Raw genomic sequence first — 17,806 nt, 5'->3', positions numbered from 1 at the left:
AAACTCCAATTATTAATTTACTGAAGCACATGTCATACCTAATTTCCAGCATCAACTCATGCTGGATTCAAGCTATCACTTGACTCGTAGGTTTCTCACAAAGATTTTAGCACATGGGATAAACATAACCAGCAGGTAGTGCATTACCTGAATATTAGGTGCCAATAAACTAGGTTGATCAGCAAAAAATAAAACCATTCTTCCAATCTCTTGCTTTAATAGAATTCTCCTTTCACGATGTATGGCATCACAAGATATCAGCGCTTGTTCGTGCACTTCACTGCAACAAATAATCATCATACTCTTAACATGGCAATCCATTGGGCATGTAACCATTAAATAAGGAATCTCAATATCAAACAGCCAAGAGGACAAGTGAAATTGGAAATGGTCAGGAGTAGCTAACGAGAAATAGTGTAAAGACTTGAGAAAGAAAAGCAAGATGAATAGATATGATGCAATACTATGAAATAGAAGCTACTGCCTGGAAGACACACAAGTTAACTACACCTCTCACTGAAGACCCTCCTCCAATGCACACAATAACACATGATCCACATGTGCTTGGTGTGAAGCAAGCTCAAGTCCTTTATAGCTGACCTGTCCTGAAAAGGCCAGTCTAGATTATCCAATCATATTGCTGAAGGACATGGTAGGTGGCATTTTCTGGTGGGCATCTCCATAAATCACATGTAGCAGAGAATGGGAACTTACAAATGTATACATGCATTAGTAAACACATCGCAATCAAGTTGAGTTTCGACATCATCATACTGGTTTTAGTTTTCACAGAGCACAACTTGTTATGTTCCACTGATTAGAAACCTCATGTGAGGATTATTCTCCTCATGCCTCAAGGGAAAGGTCTCAGAAGCACGATAAGGCTCACAGATGAGGTTATATATTGTATCAAGAAGTGATTCTAAAGTAACCTGTAGCAACTTATTTAAGCTTTACACCAGAGATATAGATGCTGAAATAATATGTAATATATTTTCAAAAGGTCATGAGATGCAACATGACTTGATGGAAAAACATAATGAATCAGCATAAAAGACAAATTATCTTGTGCAACACGTATAATAGCCATGCATGTTTAATTAAAAATATTCGTAGCTATCAACAAGATCAACATTTATCTGAATTAGCTGAATAGATTAATGAAAAAAGTGGTTTCAAATAATAAGCATAATAATATAATGTTTCCGAACAGCAAGAATATTTTATCATCAATTATCTCAAAGGTGTATGCATCTATGATTACTGCAATATCTCAGGGAACAAACGACCAATAGTCTAGCACCAAAAATAACTTAGGGGCAGTAGCCCAGTTAAATTGACTTGTACTTAGAGTCACCTTAGTGTGGCACCTGCTGGGTGAGGGTGTCAAAATAAATGAGCAGCTCGAGCTCAGCTTGGGGTCAGCTTAAATATAATATTTATTAATATTATATTATATATATATATATATATATATTTATAACCATTGATCTTTGATCCGAAGGCTACTATTATCCTATCTCTATCTAACCCTAACCTTAAATCTAATAAAAATTTCTCTAACAAGCCCACCTCCTCCTTTTCCTTCATCAACAAATCGTGGCCACCTCCTTCTCTTCCTTCAGCCTCCTCCTCCTCATTCGGCAAGCCATCGTCCCCGCCGCCTCCTCCTCCTCCTCTAATCAAGCTCGGGCTCGGTCTGGCTCAGCTAGAGTTGAGCTGAGCAAAACCAAAACATCAAAGTAGGGTTGGAAATTAATTTTGAGCCAAGCCTGAGCTAGAGCCGGCTCGCTCCAGCTCGGCTCATTAACACCCATACTTCTGGGTTCCTCACCAGGGAGATCTGGTTATGGTCAATTAGTGCACCAAGTTCTTTCAAATAGTTAAGAAACTATCACTGGATTCTCCAAATTTGCTCACTAGCTTGCTAAATTAACTCCAAATATGGGAGTATGTTCCTTCTCCCTTCAGTCAATGTCTAATGCCAGCGTGTCCCAGCAAAGTAATTTATAATTTAGTATATCTTTCTAATAAGATACTGAAATTACAGACTCATAATCAGAAAATCAACTATCTTAAAAGATGATCACAGCAAATAAATGCATATTAATACAGTTGATCGACATACCTTAACATTTTCTCAACCTGCTTTGCAACATTATACTCAAGATCTGCTTCCTTTTGTTTAGCACGTCCTGATTTGGCCAACTTCTTTGATTCTAAGACCCTTGGAAGAACATAAAGCTGATAATCTTCATGAAGTAGCTCGTACTACATAACCAATTATAGAAAACATCATCAGCATTCGAAAACAAAGAACAACTTTAGAGTTTAGGCACCAGAAAAGAATAGTTAATTACCTCATCTCTAAATAATGGGAGAATTAAATGCTCCTTCAATACAACCTAGAAATAAGAACATTATACATAATGAGAAAAGGAGAAGAAGAAGAACCAAGTACCATCACGAAGGAAATAATTACCAGGATGGTTGCAAAAATGCAAAGGAACATCTATAATACTGAAAGAAAAGCTACCACACATCAATCATCTAAGAAGACAAACAGTGTGCAATCAATCAAATTAGAGTATAGAGACAATTAAACAAATGAAGAAAGGATGTCCATGGTAATATAGATAAATTGGCTATAGATTTTATATTCACTTAAATTACACATTCAATTAGTTCCGCAACTATAGGATGGATGTAAACCTGGAAATGGAAAGCATCTGAAATGTGTAAGTGCTAAGGCAACAAAAAAGAAATGCTCACAAGGCACAGGTAGTGAACCAATGGCAAAGACCTTCACCCCATCTCTCAAATATTGCGGGCTCTTGATAGGAAGCATCCATGTATGCCTTAATAGTATTCTGGTATTACTTATCAATGTATACGTAAAACATTATATAGTACAACATGCAACTAGGAGAGTCGTGGGCACTTAGCACAAACCATAAAACTATTTTGGTATAGATAATGGGATCTTATATTAACAGCCAACCTTTTCTACCAAAAGAGCATTAATGCTCAATATTCTAGCACTTCATCACTACAGAAGTATAGATCATACAAGAATATAGTGAAAGGATGACGAAATGATAATCCACAATAGGAGCTAACATTCAAGGTAAGACGCTTGTAGTTCTTAATTGTGTTCTACAGCTGAAGGAGTAGGATGATCAAAAGTCATCTGTCTATACTTAAAACAAATTTCCAGCTCTTTCTAAAAAACATTAAGGTTAACTTTGATCTAATCTCCAATTTAATAGTATGATAAAATGATTCTGAGAAGCTAACTCGGCCCTACAAATACTAAACTGGTGATTACGTGTTCTATTCACCAAAGTATCCTATCATGCAAATTACTAATACATGAAAAATCAGAATAAGATTATGGAGATTGTAATAACCAGAAATTTAACCCAAAAAAAAAAAATTAGCCCAATGTTTCTCTTCCTTCTCCCGCTCAGTGCCGCTTTGATCAATATAATCTCGCCGATAATGTTGGGGTGAAGGAACATGTTAAACCTACTCCTCCAGTCTATAAGCCCTTGTTTGCACTGGGTTCAAGGAGGGTCCTAAACTTGGTCAGGGACCCCTGGCCAAGTTCAATAGCCAAACATCTTTTTCTTTTTTTTATTCCTAACCAAGTTTATTCCCCCAATAAATAAAATAAAAATAAAATCTAAGTTTTAATATAAATTTAAATTGATTCTAATTTTACCCTTAACATGATTTAAATATATTCCTTTTATCATTACCAACGATGGACGTGCCACAGGCACGGCACTTGCCAGCCGTGCCGTAAGAAAAGGAGAGAAAAAGGTAACACCTTGGTCGTCGCCGTAGCCGCTGGCCTTCCCCATCGTCGCTCCCTGTCGTCGCTCGCCGTCGCCCGAGCTCGCATCAGGTGCCCTAGCCCGAGGGAGGGGAAGAGAGAGAGAGAGAGAGAGACTCGATCTCTTTCTTCCCCTCCCTCGGGGGGCACCCGACGTGAGCTCGAGCGATGGCTGCAAGCGGCGACGACGAGGATGATGGCAAAGTTATTAGGAGGAGTGCCGTGCGGCACCCCCTCGTGCCACGTGTCGATTCCATAATCATTACAGTCTAAGGTTATTTTTGTCCATTAATTTTATATATCATTTATTTTCCTATAAAACTAATACTATTTTCACTTTTTTACATCACATCAAAAGTAATAATTACACTTTAGCCTAGTTCACAACTAAACACCATATTTTCTTAGTCTAGTTCAAGGTACCTAAATCAAGACTAAAAAATAGGATTAGCTAATCATGTTTGGAGCCTAGCCTCAAAATAAACACAGCCTAAAAGCCTCCCATCTCTCCTCTCCACCTCTATATCGTATCTCTCTCTATTCTCCTACTTTGTCTTCTTCTTCATCGTCTCTCACTAAGGTGTGCATTGTCAAATCCAATCATCAGAGCATCACCAAAGCAAATAGAGACTACCTTGAGATTCGCAAGTGAGTCCTCTTCCACCTCCTACAGTTATGGGTGAAAATGGGTCAAATTAACTCCAACGCGACCCACTATCTAATCCGATTCGGATCAAATTAGGATAAAAAATTTCTATCCGATTCGGTTACGGATAGAAATTTAAAAAAAAAATCAAATACGGATTCGGAAACGAGTTGGATATAATTTTCGGATTTGGATACAGATATCAAATATCTGTTTACCCGCATATTTTTTTAAATGATTTACAGTTTTTAATTTGTTTATTTAAATAATGAATATTGATATAGTTACTAATGATGTGTTATATATTATTTGTCAAAATTAATTTTTTTAATTTTATATATATTTGACATACAAAAAATTTATTTTTTTAAACTCTTAATATTTTTGTATTAATTATGTCTAAATAAAATATTATAATTCGTTTAAGATCCGATCCTCTATCCGAAAATTATTTATATCCGTTTAGTTAATATGGTATTAAATTTTACTATCTATCCAATATTTGTATCTGAATCTGTATTTAAACTAAAAATATGAATCCGGATGTGGGTTGAGCACAATCTGATCCGTATCCGATCCATCTTCACCCTTACCTACAGTTAATTTCAGCTTAATGGAGTATATAGTCGTATAGCCTCATTTTTGTATCTGTGGCTTCATTGAAGTGATTCGTTGATTGGCAACTTTGATGCACTAGCCTAGGAAGCTTCATGTGAGTAGCCTCGTATCGTGGGTATCCCTCATGGGTTCTATAAGCCCCTAGTGGAGGCTACACCATGTAACCTCCCTTCAAGCTTCCAAATCATAACTGTGACCGTCGTAGTCTTCTTCAACCGTATTTGGCCGCTCAGATATTTTCTCTTCCTTGTGGAAGCTTTTGATGCTTTGTTGTGTGCCTTCATGGTTGGGGTCATCGGAGCAATAATCTCCATGACCATCAACCATGGAGTTTTAGGATGACTGTTGTTGGCCACTCCAACCAACAAATCTCTCTTTTTCTTCCCTCGACTTCCTCTACCTTTCGGTGCCATCCTCCACCATTTTTCGACCGCGTGACGGAGAAGTTAGTGGTGGTCATCGTGGCTTCCATTGAGGAAAGGGAGTTGTACTCGATTCTATCGATGGGTGAGCATTATGGTGGGGCAGGAGTATGGTCCAACCCTTTTGTGTGGCTCAGTATAAACCCAATATGGTTTGGTTGGGTGAGCATTGGGTTTGGGCCAAGAGAGGGCCCAACCGATGGCCTATATGTGGGTTGTGACTAACAGCCCAACCCAATATGGTTTGGGGTTGGGCCAAACCATTTGTTTAGTGTTGTGAGCTGCATGTCTTAGGCTTGATTTTGGCCAAAGTTAATTGGATGTTAACTTTAGAAGATTTATATATTGCATAATTAAAATATAAATTTATTTATGAATAAAGGTGAAGATCTTTATTTGGATTAGATATTTCAGTTATTCCACTTGGACTACAGATGAGTGGATTAACTCATGTATTTAAAATCTTATATTGCGTACTATAATTCCATTGTTTTATATTTATGCAATATGATACTTTGTGTCATACTCTACTTCATGCAATAATATAGTTCACAAAATGTTAATCTTCGTGCATTACAATTTTTTGTGCATATAGCAAATATTAATTATGAGTAGCTAACAAAACGTTCATTATGAATAGGTAGGACTTTGAGAACAAACCCAAACTAGATATTTTTCGTGCATCTCCTTATGGTGACTCAAGTCTACCTTGAAGTCCAAAAAAACAGACCTATTTCTAATCAACCTATAATCTATTTAGATACTCTAGCAAGATAAGGGAACAGTCTCATGCTAAACTATAAATCTTTCTAAGATAACTCTTAACTCTATGGTTAGTGAAAAAAAAAAACAATGTGCATTTCTTATATAGCGACACCTCCTGGAGTCCTAGTAACCATAACTGAATTAGCTACGAGGAAAAATTTTCGAGCATTATCTCGTGGTGATTTCTAGTTGATGCAAATCCAATCCACAGGCACAAACCCAAAATGAGAAATATGACATTTAATGAGATCGAAAAATTCTGCACAATGAAACTAGTTTGTTACTCATATTATCATTGCTTATGCTTTATTATTCACGCTATGAGCATATTGGTCATTATCGTTAAATATTGAATTTTGCTTTTTTAAGCATGCCTTATGGATTCTAGTTTTTACTAGCTCTGGGTGCAATCACCTACTAGGCTAAAGTTGTTAGCTCATCAAACTCTATTAATATTTCAGATGCTAATAGTCATGGGGAATAAACATGGTGCATTAGGACTCTTTGTCTCCACTTAGGATTTGTTTTACCGTTTACTTGCATTAGTTGTTTCAATATTATTTTGAGAGATATTTGTTATCTAAATTGAACCTCCTTATTTCAACGAGGGTTTTTATTAAATTGAGTTAGAGTTATTAAGTTATACTGAGTTTCTTTTATATTGAGGATTTGGAAAGTTAATGTCAATGCTTCGTGTACTCCAATTTATTAGAGTATATGGTAGGTCATGATTCTGATTTCGGATCGTAACAGAGATAATCCAATTTCACTCCTCTCATATAAATTAGGTAGAACTTTTTGAACTATGTGAAGAAAAAAATAAAGATATGTCATCTTTTAAACTTTTACAGAATTTTCAAAATTGGCATGTAGATGAAGATATGTGCTGCAGTATTATGAATCTGGAAATCAAAGTTACTCCAACAATAATTGATTCACATTCATCAATGAAGATTAAGGTTTTAAAGGATTGTAGGCAATAGTTGGTTGGACAAAGGGCCATGTAACGCTTAGGCGTTAGACAAGTGCCTAGACGGCAGCCTAGAATTCAAGACAGTTCAAAAATAAACAAACAAATTAACAATAGTTAAAGAAAAAAGGTACAATAAAAAAAATTAATCCCTCTTGTTAAGAGCATAATAAATCAATGGAATCCACTAATTTGCTAGCATATATGGCAATTTTGAATTTCAAGGTCAACCTACATACTGAAATATGATACGAGATGCTAAGGCGACCACCTAAGCGGAGCGTAGTCATAGGCGATTAGGCAAAAGTTTTTCAAAACAATGATGGAGATAAAGAATGAACAAACGCACCATAGCAATATCAATGCTAGTCACACGAAGTAGTTCATCAGGACAAACAAGAAAACCAAATAGAACCCACTCCCGATATGATGTGACATTAGCCAAGTCTTGAGCCCTCTGATAGCAAATAACAAAAATCAATAAGAAACTGGAGATTTTAATCATGTTAGGCATTAATATGGAAAATATAATCAACATAATCATCATAACACATTAATAGCAAACCAACCATGGGATGAGCTGAGTTTGTCAGTATGTCAGGATAACGAGGGTGAAATGGACTTAGAAACCCCTCATTTCGTAGCTTTTTTGTATCAGTTGAAAGGAAAATAATGGGCCCTACAGCCTCCAGTACCTGAAGAAAGAAGAATGGTGAGGTCAGTGCACAAAAGAAGAATTGAGAATATTACTGCAAGCATTGCAAAGTGCAAAGTAAAGGTGCCACTGAGAGATAACAATGAATCAGGGTAAGCACAAAGGGAGAACATGTCATGTTCTGAAGCATATAAATCAATGACTAAACTACTATTGGAGGGTCAACGAAATTTCAAAGTTAGTTGGTACTTGATAGTCTAACATAACTTTTCAAGAGAGCAAGTTTTCAGGCAACATAATATATGTAATTGCATGGCTTGGCATAGGATACTATATTAGGTGTTCCAGCAGAAGAAAATGCATATTCCGAAGATTCACAATAATAACTTCTTTAACTAACCAAAAGAATTGTCAAAATATTTTTTTCAGAACCTCAAAATTATACCCTTTTAACTCACTACACAAAAATCAATACTGATCCTCTCATAGTTGAATTATTTGCCTTGCCTTAATGTAAATGGACAGACTACCATAATGAGTTATGCAAACAATAAGCTAAAACCAACAAAAATGTAACTCCTATAGAGGAATTTAGAAAAGAATGTTGTTGGAATATAAAAGATAAAAACCATTATTCTCTAACAACTTAAGTTTTTAGAGTAGTTAGTGAGTTAACATGATATTAGTGCAGGATGAGCTAAGCTCAAATCCCACCAAGCCTGCCTTATCAATTGAATATTAGTGCAAGAACCGCCAACTCACGTTTATCAAATTAATCATCTTTAAAGAAATTGAAAACAATAATCAGTATTTTATTTGTTCAGCAGATTAGCACTTATGAAAAATCCATAAATTAGCTCTACAAAGTACAAACAAAGGATCAAAACATTATTGATGCAGGATATGAGTAGGCAAAAACATATAGTTCAGCAATATCATGTGTATAACATTGATATCAAAACTAGTAAAGGATAGCAGTATGACTTCTCCGATGCGAGGACTGACGAAGTTGAGGTCATCTTGCAATCCTTTGACAGGTGGATCATAAGAGTCCACAAACTGAACTAATCTGCAAATCAGGAAAATTAAGTAAGTAAAGCAACGAAGGAGAGCATGCTAATAAAGAAAATACTGTTCTAGTAACAAGATGCATTATAGAGCAATTTCACACAATTAAGTTATGGGCTAAACATGACAGGGTGATCCCTCGGATGATATCCACTGCACTCTAATTGGCAAATCATATATATTTGGAAATGCCTCTCGTTAGGCAATAAACACCTTATTCCACTCAGAAGAAGAAAGGGGGAAGATCATTGTCAGTAGAGGAACCCACTACTATGCATTTTTGCCAGAAATTTTTTCTGCTTAAATATCTATGTGGGTTACTGTTAAAAATATTGACTGGTATATATCTGACAAATTGTGGTCATCTGAAGGCCTTGTTAAATGGGAAGGTTGGTAAAGATTACCCAGGATATATCTAGATTCTAGAATGTCCCAATAAAACTTCCAATTAAGTTCTAGCAAAATTTATGAAAATATCAGCATCCTCTCCTTTATCATAATTTAAAAGTACTAAGTACTGATTATTGAACAGCCTGATAGGTATCTAAGATATCAAGGATCGCATATCAAAATATCTTTCCTCCTTCCAGTGTCTAGTGAAATACTCTAGCGTCTGGAATCTCCTAATAAATCAAAAGGATAAGGAATGCTACTAATCTACTTATTTGATATGAGCAAGTAGCGATGAAAAAACCAACAGATCATCTCTAAAACATGTTACAGTAGCAATTTAATGAAATGTATGAAAAATGCTTCAGAAAAATTGCATATTGTACCAAAATGCACCTAATACATTTGCATAAGGATGTGTTTGAGAAATAACTTTCCTACCGATGATAAAACTCACAATCTCGACCACTTTTTAGCATGCTGTGCAAGATGTTATACACCTGCAGCATCATTTTTCTTGGTATCTGTATGAGCAATAAGTTCAAATATATGAGCATGTGATCATCAGAATAGCTAGTAAAATATTGCTTCAAAAATATAGAGCATACAACAAAAATGAAAGAGATTTACCTTGTCAGAGAAAAGATTTACTCGGACAAATGAACAGAAGAGGTCCATAAAAGCATGCAGGATCAAAGAATTTTGATGGGGCTGCAAAGAATAGAACTATCTTCTTCACAAATGATTAAAAGTTAAGTACTCAGGCAACATAAAGAAAACTGAGTTGGACTATAAAGAAATTATCTTACCAGCAATGTGATAACTGTACTGCTCAAGTCCAAAATGAGTCGCAATGCTTGTTCCCGAAATGCCATTAAATCAAGAAGCAGCTAACAGGAAGAGAAATTGAAAGAACATTGACCACATTCACAAGGCAGTTACAACCACATTGTTGAAATACTAAGATAGTTTATACTTTATAGTGAAGAAAGGATCTGCATAACATATTAATGGTTCACAAAATCCTCCGATAGTGAGTACCAGAGAACTATTTTGTTGGGCTTTTGGAAATGAATGCAGCATCAGCTAATATATAAATGTGAATGACACTGACAGATCAAAAGATCAGTTGTAAAAGCTGCCAAATTTCACTTGAAACCTTCTCATTTGTGATTTGTACTCTATTGATGCAATAGAATTTCAATAATCAAATATAGATCTCACAACAGATATGAAAGAAAAAGGTGCATATCTTCATTCTTTAATAAAAAAAATTTACATATCAAAAATAACAGAAAAGCATATATTCTGATGGCAAAAGTCCTATAAGGACAAGACAAGAGAAAACCCTAGGGTTTATGGGAGGTAAGGTTTAACTTTTGCAAACAGAAAGGCACAACAATAAAACCTTCAATAGCTTCTCCAGTCCAAGAAAGAAAAACAGAGGTAGAGATAGAAGCATGCCATTATATCAACAAGGTATCAGGTTTTCATATCAAAAGAAAAGAGAAAGAAGATTAGAGAGTTAATGACTGAAATTGAGGAAGGAAGAGTACAACCACCTGACTGCAAATATAGAATATAAATATCTTCCTAAAAATCCTCGAGATTTATAATTTCGTAGTGACATAGATGAAGAGTCTTTAATAGAACACGTGTTCCGGTGAATAATTGAGTTAACAGGAGCAAAGAAACAATAAGGGCATAAAAAGACTGAAGTATTAATCCTATATATGTGCATGAAAGGAATAGAACAGTAATAGGCACATTATATACCATGATCCACGGCTCTAGGATTTGAAGATAAGCTTCTGCATTCTCATTCAAGGCATCAAGAGCAACCTTATCAACCTGAAAGATACTGCAGTTATTAAGCAAGACTTAGTAATCATGAAGGAAGCTCATTCCAGACAGAAATGATCTTACTCTTTCAAGCTGAAGTTTGTTTGGATGCTCTGGGAACTTCTTAGACACAAGTATGCATAGTTTTGGAAAGTTGGGTATTATGCCAGCTTTCCAGAAGGAATCTGAAAATGTATGTGAAGCGAGATCTGGGTAATCAAGAACATTGTTTAGTCTGTACATTTTGGTTAATAAACCTTCTGCAACTTTTGAAAGTTGAACCACCCATTCCATTTGGAGAGCTTTTTGGACACTTCCAGAACCTGGAGGTCCGTCCGTACTCATATGCTTCCAGCTTGTAGATGTTGAAGGGGAAGAATCTTCAACATTTAGGTACTCCGACCATCTAGACATGCTGTCCGATTTTATGGATCTAGGAGAAGTGTCCTGACTAGAGAAAAACTGTCTAGGCCTTGCCATGACTCAATACTGCAAGCATAAGTCTTTTCATCAAATGGTGAAATATTTCAGCATTTTAGGACGTCCAAAAACATTGACTCATGGAACATATTTAACAAAAACGACTAGAGTATAAATTGTCATGAAAAAAGATAACAATCTCAGACTTGTCATGTCATGTACCAGCTTGCTAGCACGGCTTGGCCTGTGCTGGCAAAGGTGTCTTTGCAACCTTGTTGAATAAAGGGTAGAATGAAACTAAACATAAAGTTCTACACTGATCTTATGAAAATGAAATAAATTCTTGGAATTTTATCTCCTATATCGCTATAGTTACTACTGTTACTGTTTCCAATATCCAATATTTGGAGGAGTCACATATTGTAGTTTCACAAAGAAAATGTAGCTTCCCAATTTTCATGTATTTTTTGTAATTTGGTTAAAAAAGTAGGGGAAATTTACAGTCAAAATCAAAAAGAAAAATCACCTCAAATGATCAATTTACACATATCTACATGATCTTCCTAACAATTAGATGGCAATTAACAAATTTCCTCTTTCTGGTTTCAACTTTTAAGCTAAGAAGTTGAGGGAAAATCCAACTTTTCCCAATTTTAAGTTTTTAACAAGCATCAGAATTCATAATTTGAGAATTTCGAATGAGATGACTGTTGGATTCTTGAAAAGTACAATTATGTAACCTTTCCTTCAATTAGTCACCAACTTTAAATTTTCTCAATTTTTTCATGATTTTTTTTCTTTTTGTCTTCAAAAAGTAGAATGTTGATTTGTTTCCAAGTTCAAGACGAATCTCACTCCTAGATGCAAATCTACAAATTCTTAGCCTCCCCCCACCCAAACAATGGAAATCAGGATTCTATGGGAGTTCACTTTAGCACTTTGGGTTATAGATACACTAACATGGAAATCCTTTAACATACGTAGTGCTAGCAAAGGGACTCCACATAAGTGCTTGAACAGTGAGTAAAAGTTTTAAGGTCACTCTTGGCCATTAACCTGTAAGTGTTAAAAACAATATATAAAAGATTAATCATTGCCCCGGTTCAAAAGGAGTTAATTAGGCTCAATTTCGAGGAATGTGAGCACTATCATGGCAAGGTTGGCATAACATAAACACACAGCAGACTCGTTAAGGGTTAAGTTACATGACGAGTAACCAACTCATCTATAAATTGATCAACTTGGAAGGTATGGCTAATGTCTGGTAAACAGATAAATCAAATTTCAGATATTTTCTCAGACTGTGCCAAGATAAACTATCAAGATATCTTGTGTTTGATCCGAAACAACTTGTTGGTAGACCCTTCTATTCCCATGCATAATCAATATAACAAATTTACAATGCAACATATTTGGGCAAGAGGTCTAGCCAATTGTAAGGCCTTATTCATGCAAGCATGCCTACGAAAGTTGTGCCTCTTAGTAGCATAGAAGTAAGCTTGAATGGGACCTTAATGAGAAGAAGTCTTGCTCAAATTTCCTAATCCATAGTTTGAATAAGTTCTAAGAGAATATAGCTATATGATGTAACTCCAATAAGAAGCATATGGATATGAAGAAATATAAAGAGGTAGGCAGATGAACACCAAGCCAAGGGGTCTTGAGATTCCATTTCCACTCCAAGTGCCTTTTTGAATTAGCACAATAAGATAAACAGAAGGAATGGGAAACGTTGTTGCTTAGTAAATCATGTAGGTGGTCACTCGGGGGATGAAACATGATTTTCTAAGCAGTTGCAAAGGATATGAAGCTTAAAATATTGAGAAAATGGAAAAAAGCCCACTGCTAACTCGATCATAACATACCATAATCTCTAAAGCGATCAAAGTGAATTGAAGCGAATTGAATCACTCTGCATATTCCTTGCAACCGGCGCCTAAACTATGTAAATGCAACTAGAGATTCTTGTATCTACATCAGTTTCACCAGAGAAAAAGAAAAATCTACGCATTTCTCCACTTCACAGTGCTACACTTGACACATTAGGCTCACGGGATTACAGCTTACTACACTGGGGCATCCGTTGTTGCTATCTGGGTTGTAATTTCACGAATTAAGATCAAAATTGCACGTCGTTCTCAGATTTAGCCACGCGGGAGATGGACTCTTAACGGGAATCAAGAAATCAAGAACAACGAAGAGAACGAAACGAATGCTTCAAACAGGGACATAGATTTGGACGCAGAGTTCACCTGGATGGAAGCAGAATCCTCGTATACAGCAAGAAGCACGCCTCCTAGTCGCCGTCGAACCTCGAGATCTACAGATCTAGAGTAGTGGAATCGGGATCTCTCGATATTTGAGGCAATGGAGACGAAGAAGACGAGGAGAGAGAGTAGGGGTGAATGGAAGCGTCTCCGATAAAGTTATTCCGGGTTTTGGAATTTCTTTTTTTTCTTTTACTGTCGTGTAAAAATATGAAACGGAGTAGACTGTATGGATCCACTCATGTATGAATTCGATCTACTATCCAAACTTTGATTGCCACGTATGAATATATGTGGTAAATTTCTTTTGGAGGTTGCAGACGATCGGTTCTCTAGATTAAAGACGCATTTGTTACTCGGATTTAATTTTTCTTTGCTTGTTCTTGACTCCGAAGCATTTGATGTGTGCGTCAGGACGTGCTTAGTGGAGACTGGAGTGGTGGGGACCGGAATATCGGATCGTAGAGAATGGATGGATTCCGATTCGGATCCGAATCCGACCCGTAGGTATTGGGATTTGGATCTAAATACTCCGATCCTGATAAGTATAGTTTTTGACCAAACTAACTCTATTTTAAATTTTATTTACCAAAATAGATAATGCCTAAACTTTAATACCAATATTGGTCTATTTTACTGTAGCTCTAATTAAAGTGCTTAATTGTTAAGTATTTTCTAATTAAAGACCTTCTTAGACTAGGAGATATGAAAATATTATCTACAGCGTTTCAATAAAAATACTGATAAGATTAGCATTTTCCTTGAGAAAATGTTTATCTTATGAGCATTTTAAAGTGTTTTACTTAGCGCTACACTAAAATAAACTCATTTTGATATTTAAGATTGGGGTTGATCTATTTTGATAAATATATTAAAAAAATATATCTATTTTGGTCAACAACTCCATAAAGAATTGAGAAGTTATAGCAATAAACATATATACTTACAATATATGTACGGTATTGAGGAGTTGAAGCTATATATCTCACAGCATCTCCGATCGTGGCTCCATATTTGGGCTCCAAATATGGAGCCAAAAATGGAGGAAGAGCCCAATACACTCCAACACACCGGGCTTCATATATATTAAAATAATATAATATAATATATATTATTATATTAGCTATTTTAAATTACTTAATAAAAAATATATGGTTAGAAAACTCTAATCGAGATCTTTAAAATAAGACTAATATTCAATAGTTTTAGAAGTAATTTTAAATTACTAACTTTTTAATTAAACGCATCAAAATTACATTACACAAAATAAATATCGAAATAGGCATTACATGTCATTAACTAAAAATATCAAAATTGCATTACATAAAATAAGCAGAAATTAACCAAACATAATAAAAACAATAGATGTCTAATATTATGATAAGTCATCTCCGTAGCCATCGGTTCCGGTTCCGTAGCCACCTTCTCTCTCTTGACTGTATCCACCTTCTTGTGATTAACCTCCGACTTGAAAATAAATATTGCTTCTTCTACAAAATTCCTGTCTTTTTCTTTGAAAGAAAGCACGTTCATCCGGATCTTCAATTTTAATATTTAATATTTACATTGGAATAATTTTGAGTAATTATATTTTAGGACACAATTTATTAGACTCATTTTTACAAATAATACAAAATTTTAATTTTAATTAACTCAAAATTAATTTAATATTAGACTCATTTTAAAGGTCTCGATGAGACCATTCCAATGGTATTATTTTTGTTAAAAATTGATTAGTAAAACTAATTATATACTCAGTTTAACTAACTAAATTATTTAATAAATAATATAAATAGAATTAAAATTATTGAATGTAATAATTATTGGGCAATTTTAGTATTTTTCAAAAGTTTGAAATGACAAATGAAGTCGGGCTCCATTTTCATGGTGGGGCTCCAAATTTAGAGCTAGCTTTAGAGCCTGATTGGAGCTCAATCGGGCTCCAAATTTGGAGCCCCACTCTTGCTAGCTTCAAATTTAGAGCTAGCTTTACAGCCCGATTATAGCTCAACTGATTTGGAGGCTAGTTGGAGTTGCTCTTAGGTATTTAGGAGTTAGATCTAGATACTCCAATCATAACTCAATATTTAGAAGTTAGATCAAACTGCGTTTAATGTCGATTCAATTAGCACCTATTAATTCTATTGGAAGCAAAAAAGAATTAAATTGACATAAATCCGATCCATTTAATAATAGTTAGGATTCAACGTGCTAAGAGAAAATTCAAAATATGCTTAAAGAGAAATATCATTAACATGCACAATTCATTCAAAGTGAAAGCATCTAAATCTAAGTATTTATATATCAAATGCAACTAAGATTATATTTATTGATGGAGGTTAAGGGCACAATTATATAAAAGCCATGAAGCATAGAAAATTATAAAATATAATATTCTATATATTTGCCTTATCCTTCTTTGGATAGGGATCATCATCAGTTAGACATTAAGTTGTTTATACATGAGATTAAGAGATTTATCATTAAAAACACACCGATTAGTATTGCTCATTTATAGACGCGCATTCTTGAGAAGTATACTTATAAAATTTTATATTGAAAGGCTTGGAAGGCAAAATAAAAGGTTATTGCAAACATATTCGATAATTGGGTTGATTCTTATAATCAGTTGTCATCATTTATGCATGTATTATAATATAAAATTCTGGTACAGTTGTTGTGTGGGATAAAGCCATTCGAACGAACCAAATAAGAAGATTCTTAAATGTATCTTTAGTCATTTGATCCTTTCATCAAGAGAATTAATTATTATAGATTGGTGTTAAAGTATTAACAAAAACACATATCTGTGAAAAATATAAAGAGATTTTGCTTATTACTATCACGATTAGACTGGAATGATGGTATATTCTCTCTTACTTTTGCTATAGTAAAGAGTATGAATAATTTAATAACCAAATAATAATAATAATAACAATAATACAGATAATAATGTACTTCTCCTTAGCCCTTTTAATATCGAAGTCCTATTAGAAAATAGAAAAAAAACTAAATCTTATATCTTTAGGTTTTATTTCCTCATATATACATGCTACAATAGTGAGAAAAAAAAAGTCCTACACATTAAATAGAGAGCAAGAGAAAGTGCGACCTCAACGGTGATGGTAGTATGCTCGTAAAGGTAAGAGGGAGAGAAGAAAGAAAATTTAGAGAAACAAAATTATATTTGTTATGTTTACGTGATTTCGAGTGTGCTAGCATGATTAGCTAGATGAGTGTCACTATTAGAATATAAAATATTAAAGACCATAACTCTCTAATAGTTTAAGCGTTTAGAGTAGTTGGTGAGTTAGCATAATATCAGAACTAGAGATTATGGGTTCAAATCATATAATGTCCATATTTGCTTAAAAAATATAAAAGTCCACCAATTTAAATTAAATCCACTTTTTTGGTCCATCAAATTATCTTAGCTAAAAGTGAGGGAAAGTGTTAAAATATAAGATATTAAAGAATAATGTTATATAACAGCAGAGTAGTTAGTGAAACAATTTACTAAGAGCTATGTCATAAAAATCGATAATGCACCACAGATGGCAAGCCCACTAATTTTGCTACAATTAGTATTATAAAAAACTAATATATATAGCAATGTGTGAATTTATTTATTTTTATCCTCTTTATATAGATAATGTTAGATTTAACTAATGAAGAGACTATATAATATATACGAGCAAACCTAAAGAATATTCAATTCTTTCTTAGATTGTTACTAATCAGGTCGATGATGAGCACCAGGTTGAGTGTAAGCTAGTCGAACTAGCTTAGCTTGCTCGGCTAGCTAATGCTCTTTGAGCCATATGGTTGTGTTATCCATGATACGAGTACAATCTTGCTCCATATATGTTATGGTTCTGTCGTGATAAACTAGACCAATAATAATT

The 17,806-nt window shown here is 34.6% G+C and overlaps 1 protein-coding gene across 1 annotated transcript in view; it reads right to left on the bottom strand.

Moving 5' to 3' along the window:
- LOC140800845 (probable protein NAP1) overlaps positions 1-14,054 on the bottom strand; it is a 31,879-nt gene extending 17,825 nt beyond the window's left edge. The window contains exons 1-12 of the mRNA XM_073155737.1: positions 13,887-14,054; positions 11,299-11,703; positions 11,149-11,223; positions 10,182-10,262; positions 10,003-10,083; positions 9,814-9,896; positions 8,899-8,983; positions 7,829-7,954; positions 7,609-7,716; positions 2,361-2,405; positions 2,129-2,271; positions 148-280 (exon numbers count right to left, since the gene is read on the bottom strand). Of these exons, the coding sequence (XP_073011838.1) occupies positions 148-280; positions 2,129-2,271; positions 2,361-2,405; positions 7,609-7,716; positions 7,829-7,954; positions 8,899-8,983; positions 9,814-9,896; positions 10,003-10,083; positions 10,182-10,262; positions 11,149-11,223; positions 11,299-11,694 (1,356 nt within the window). The 5' untranslated portion in view covers positions 11,695-11,703; positions 13,887-14,054. The remainder of the gene's footprint in view (positions 1-147; positions 281-2,128; positions 2,272-2,360; positions 2,406-7,608; positions 7,717-7,828; positions 7,955-8,898; positions 8,984-9,813; positions 9,897-10,002; positions 10,084-10,181; positions 10,263-11,148; positions 11,224-11,298; positions 11,704-13,886) is intronic.
- Positions 14,055-17,806: the final 3,752 nt, after the last annotated feature.

The sequence above is a fragment of the Typha latifolia genome, chromosome 14 (assembly GCF_019914945.1).
Source record: "Typha latifolia isolate L0001 chromosome 14, TyphaL0001v2, whole genome shotgun sequence".
Taxonomy (NCBI): domain Eukaryota; kingdom Viridiplantae; phylum Streptophyta; class Magnoliopsida; order Poales; family Typhaceae; genus Typha; species Typha latifolia.
The sequence above is the reverse complement of the archived record's forward strand: the minus strand, read 5'-3'. Positions and strand labels throughout refer to the sequence as shown.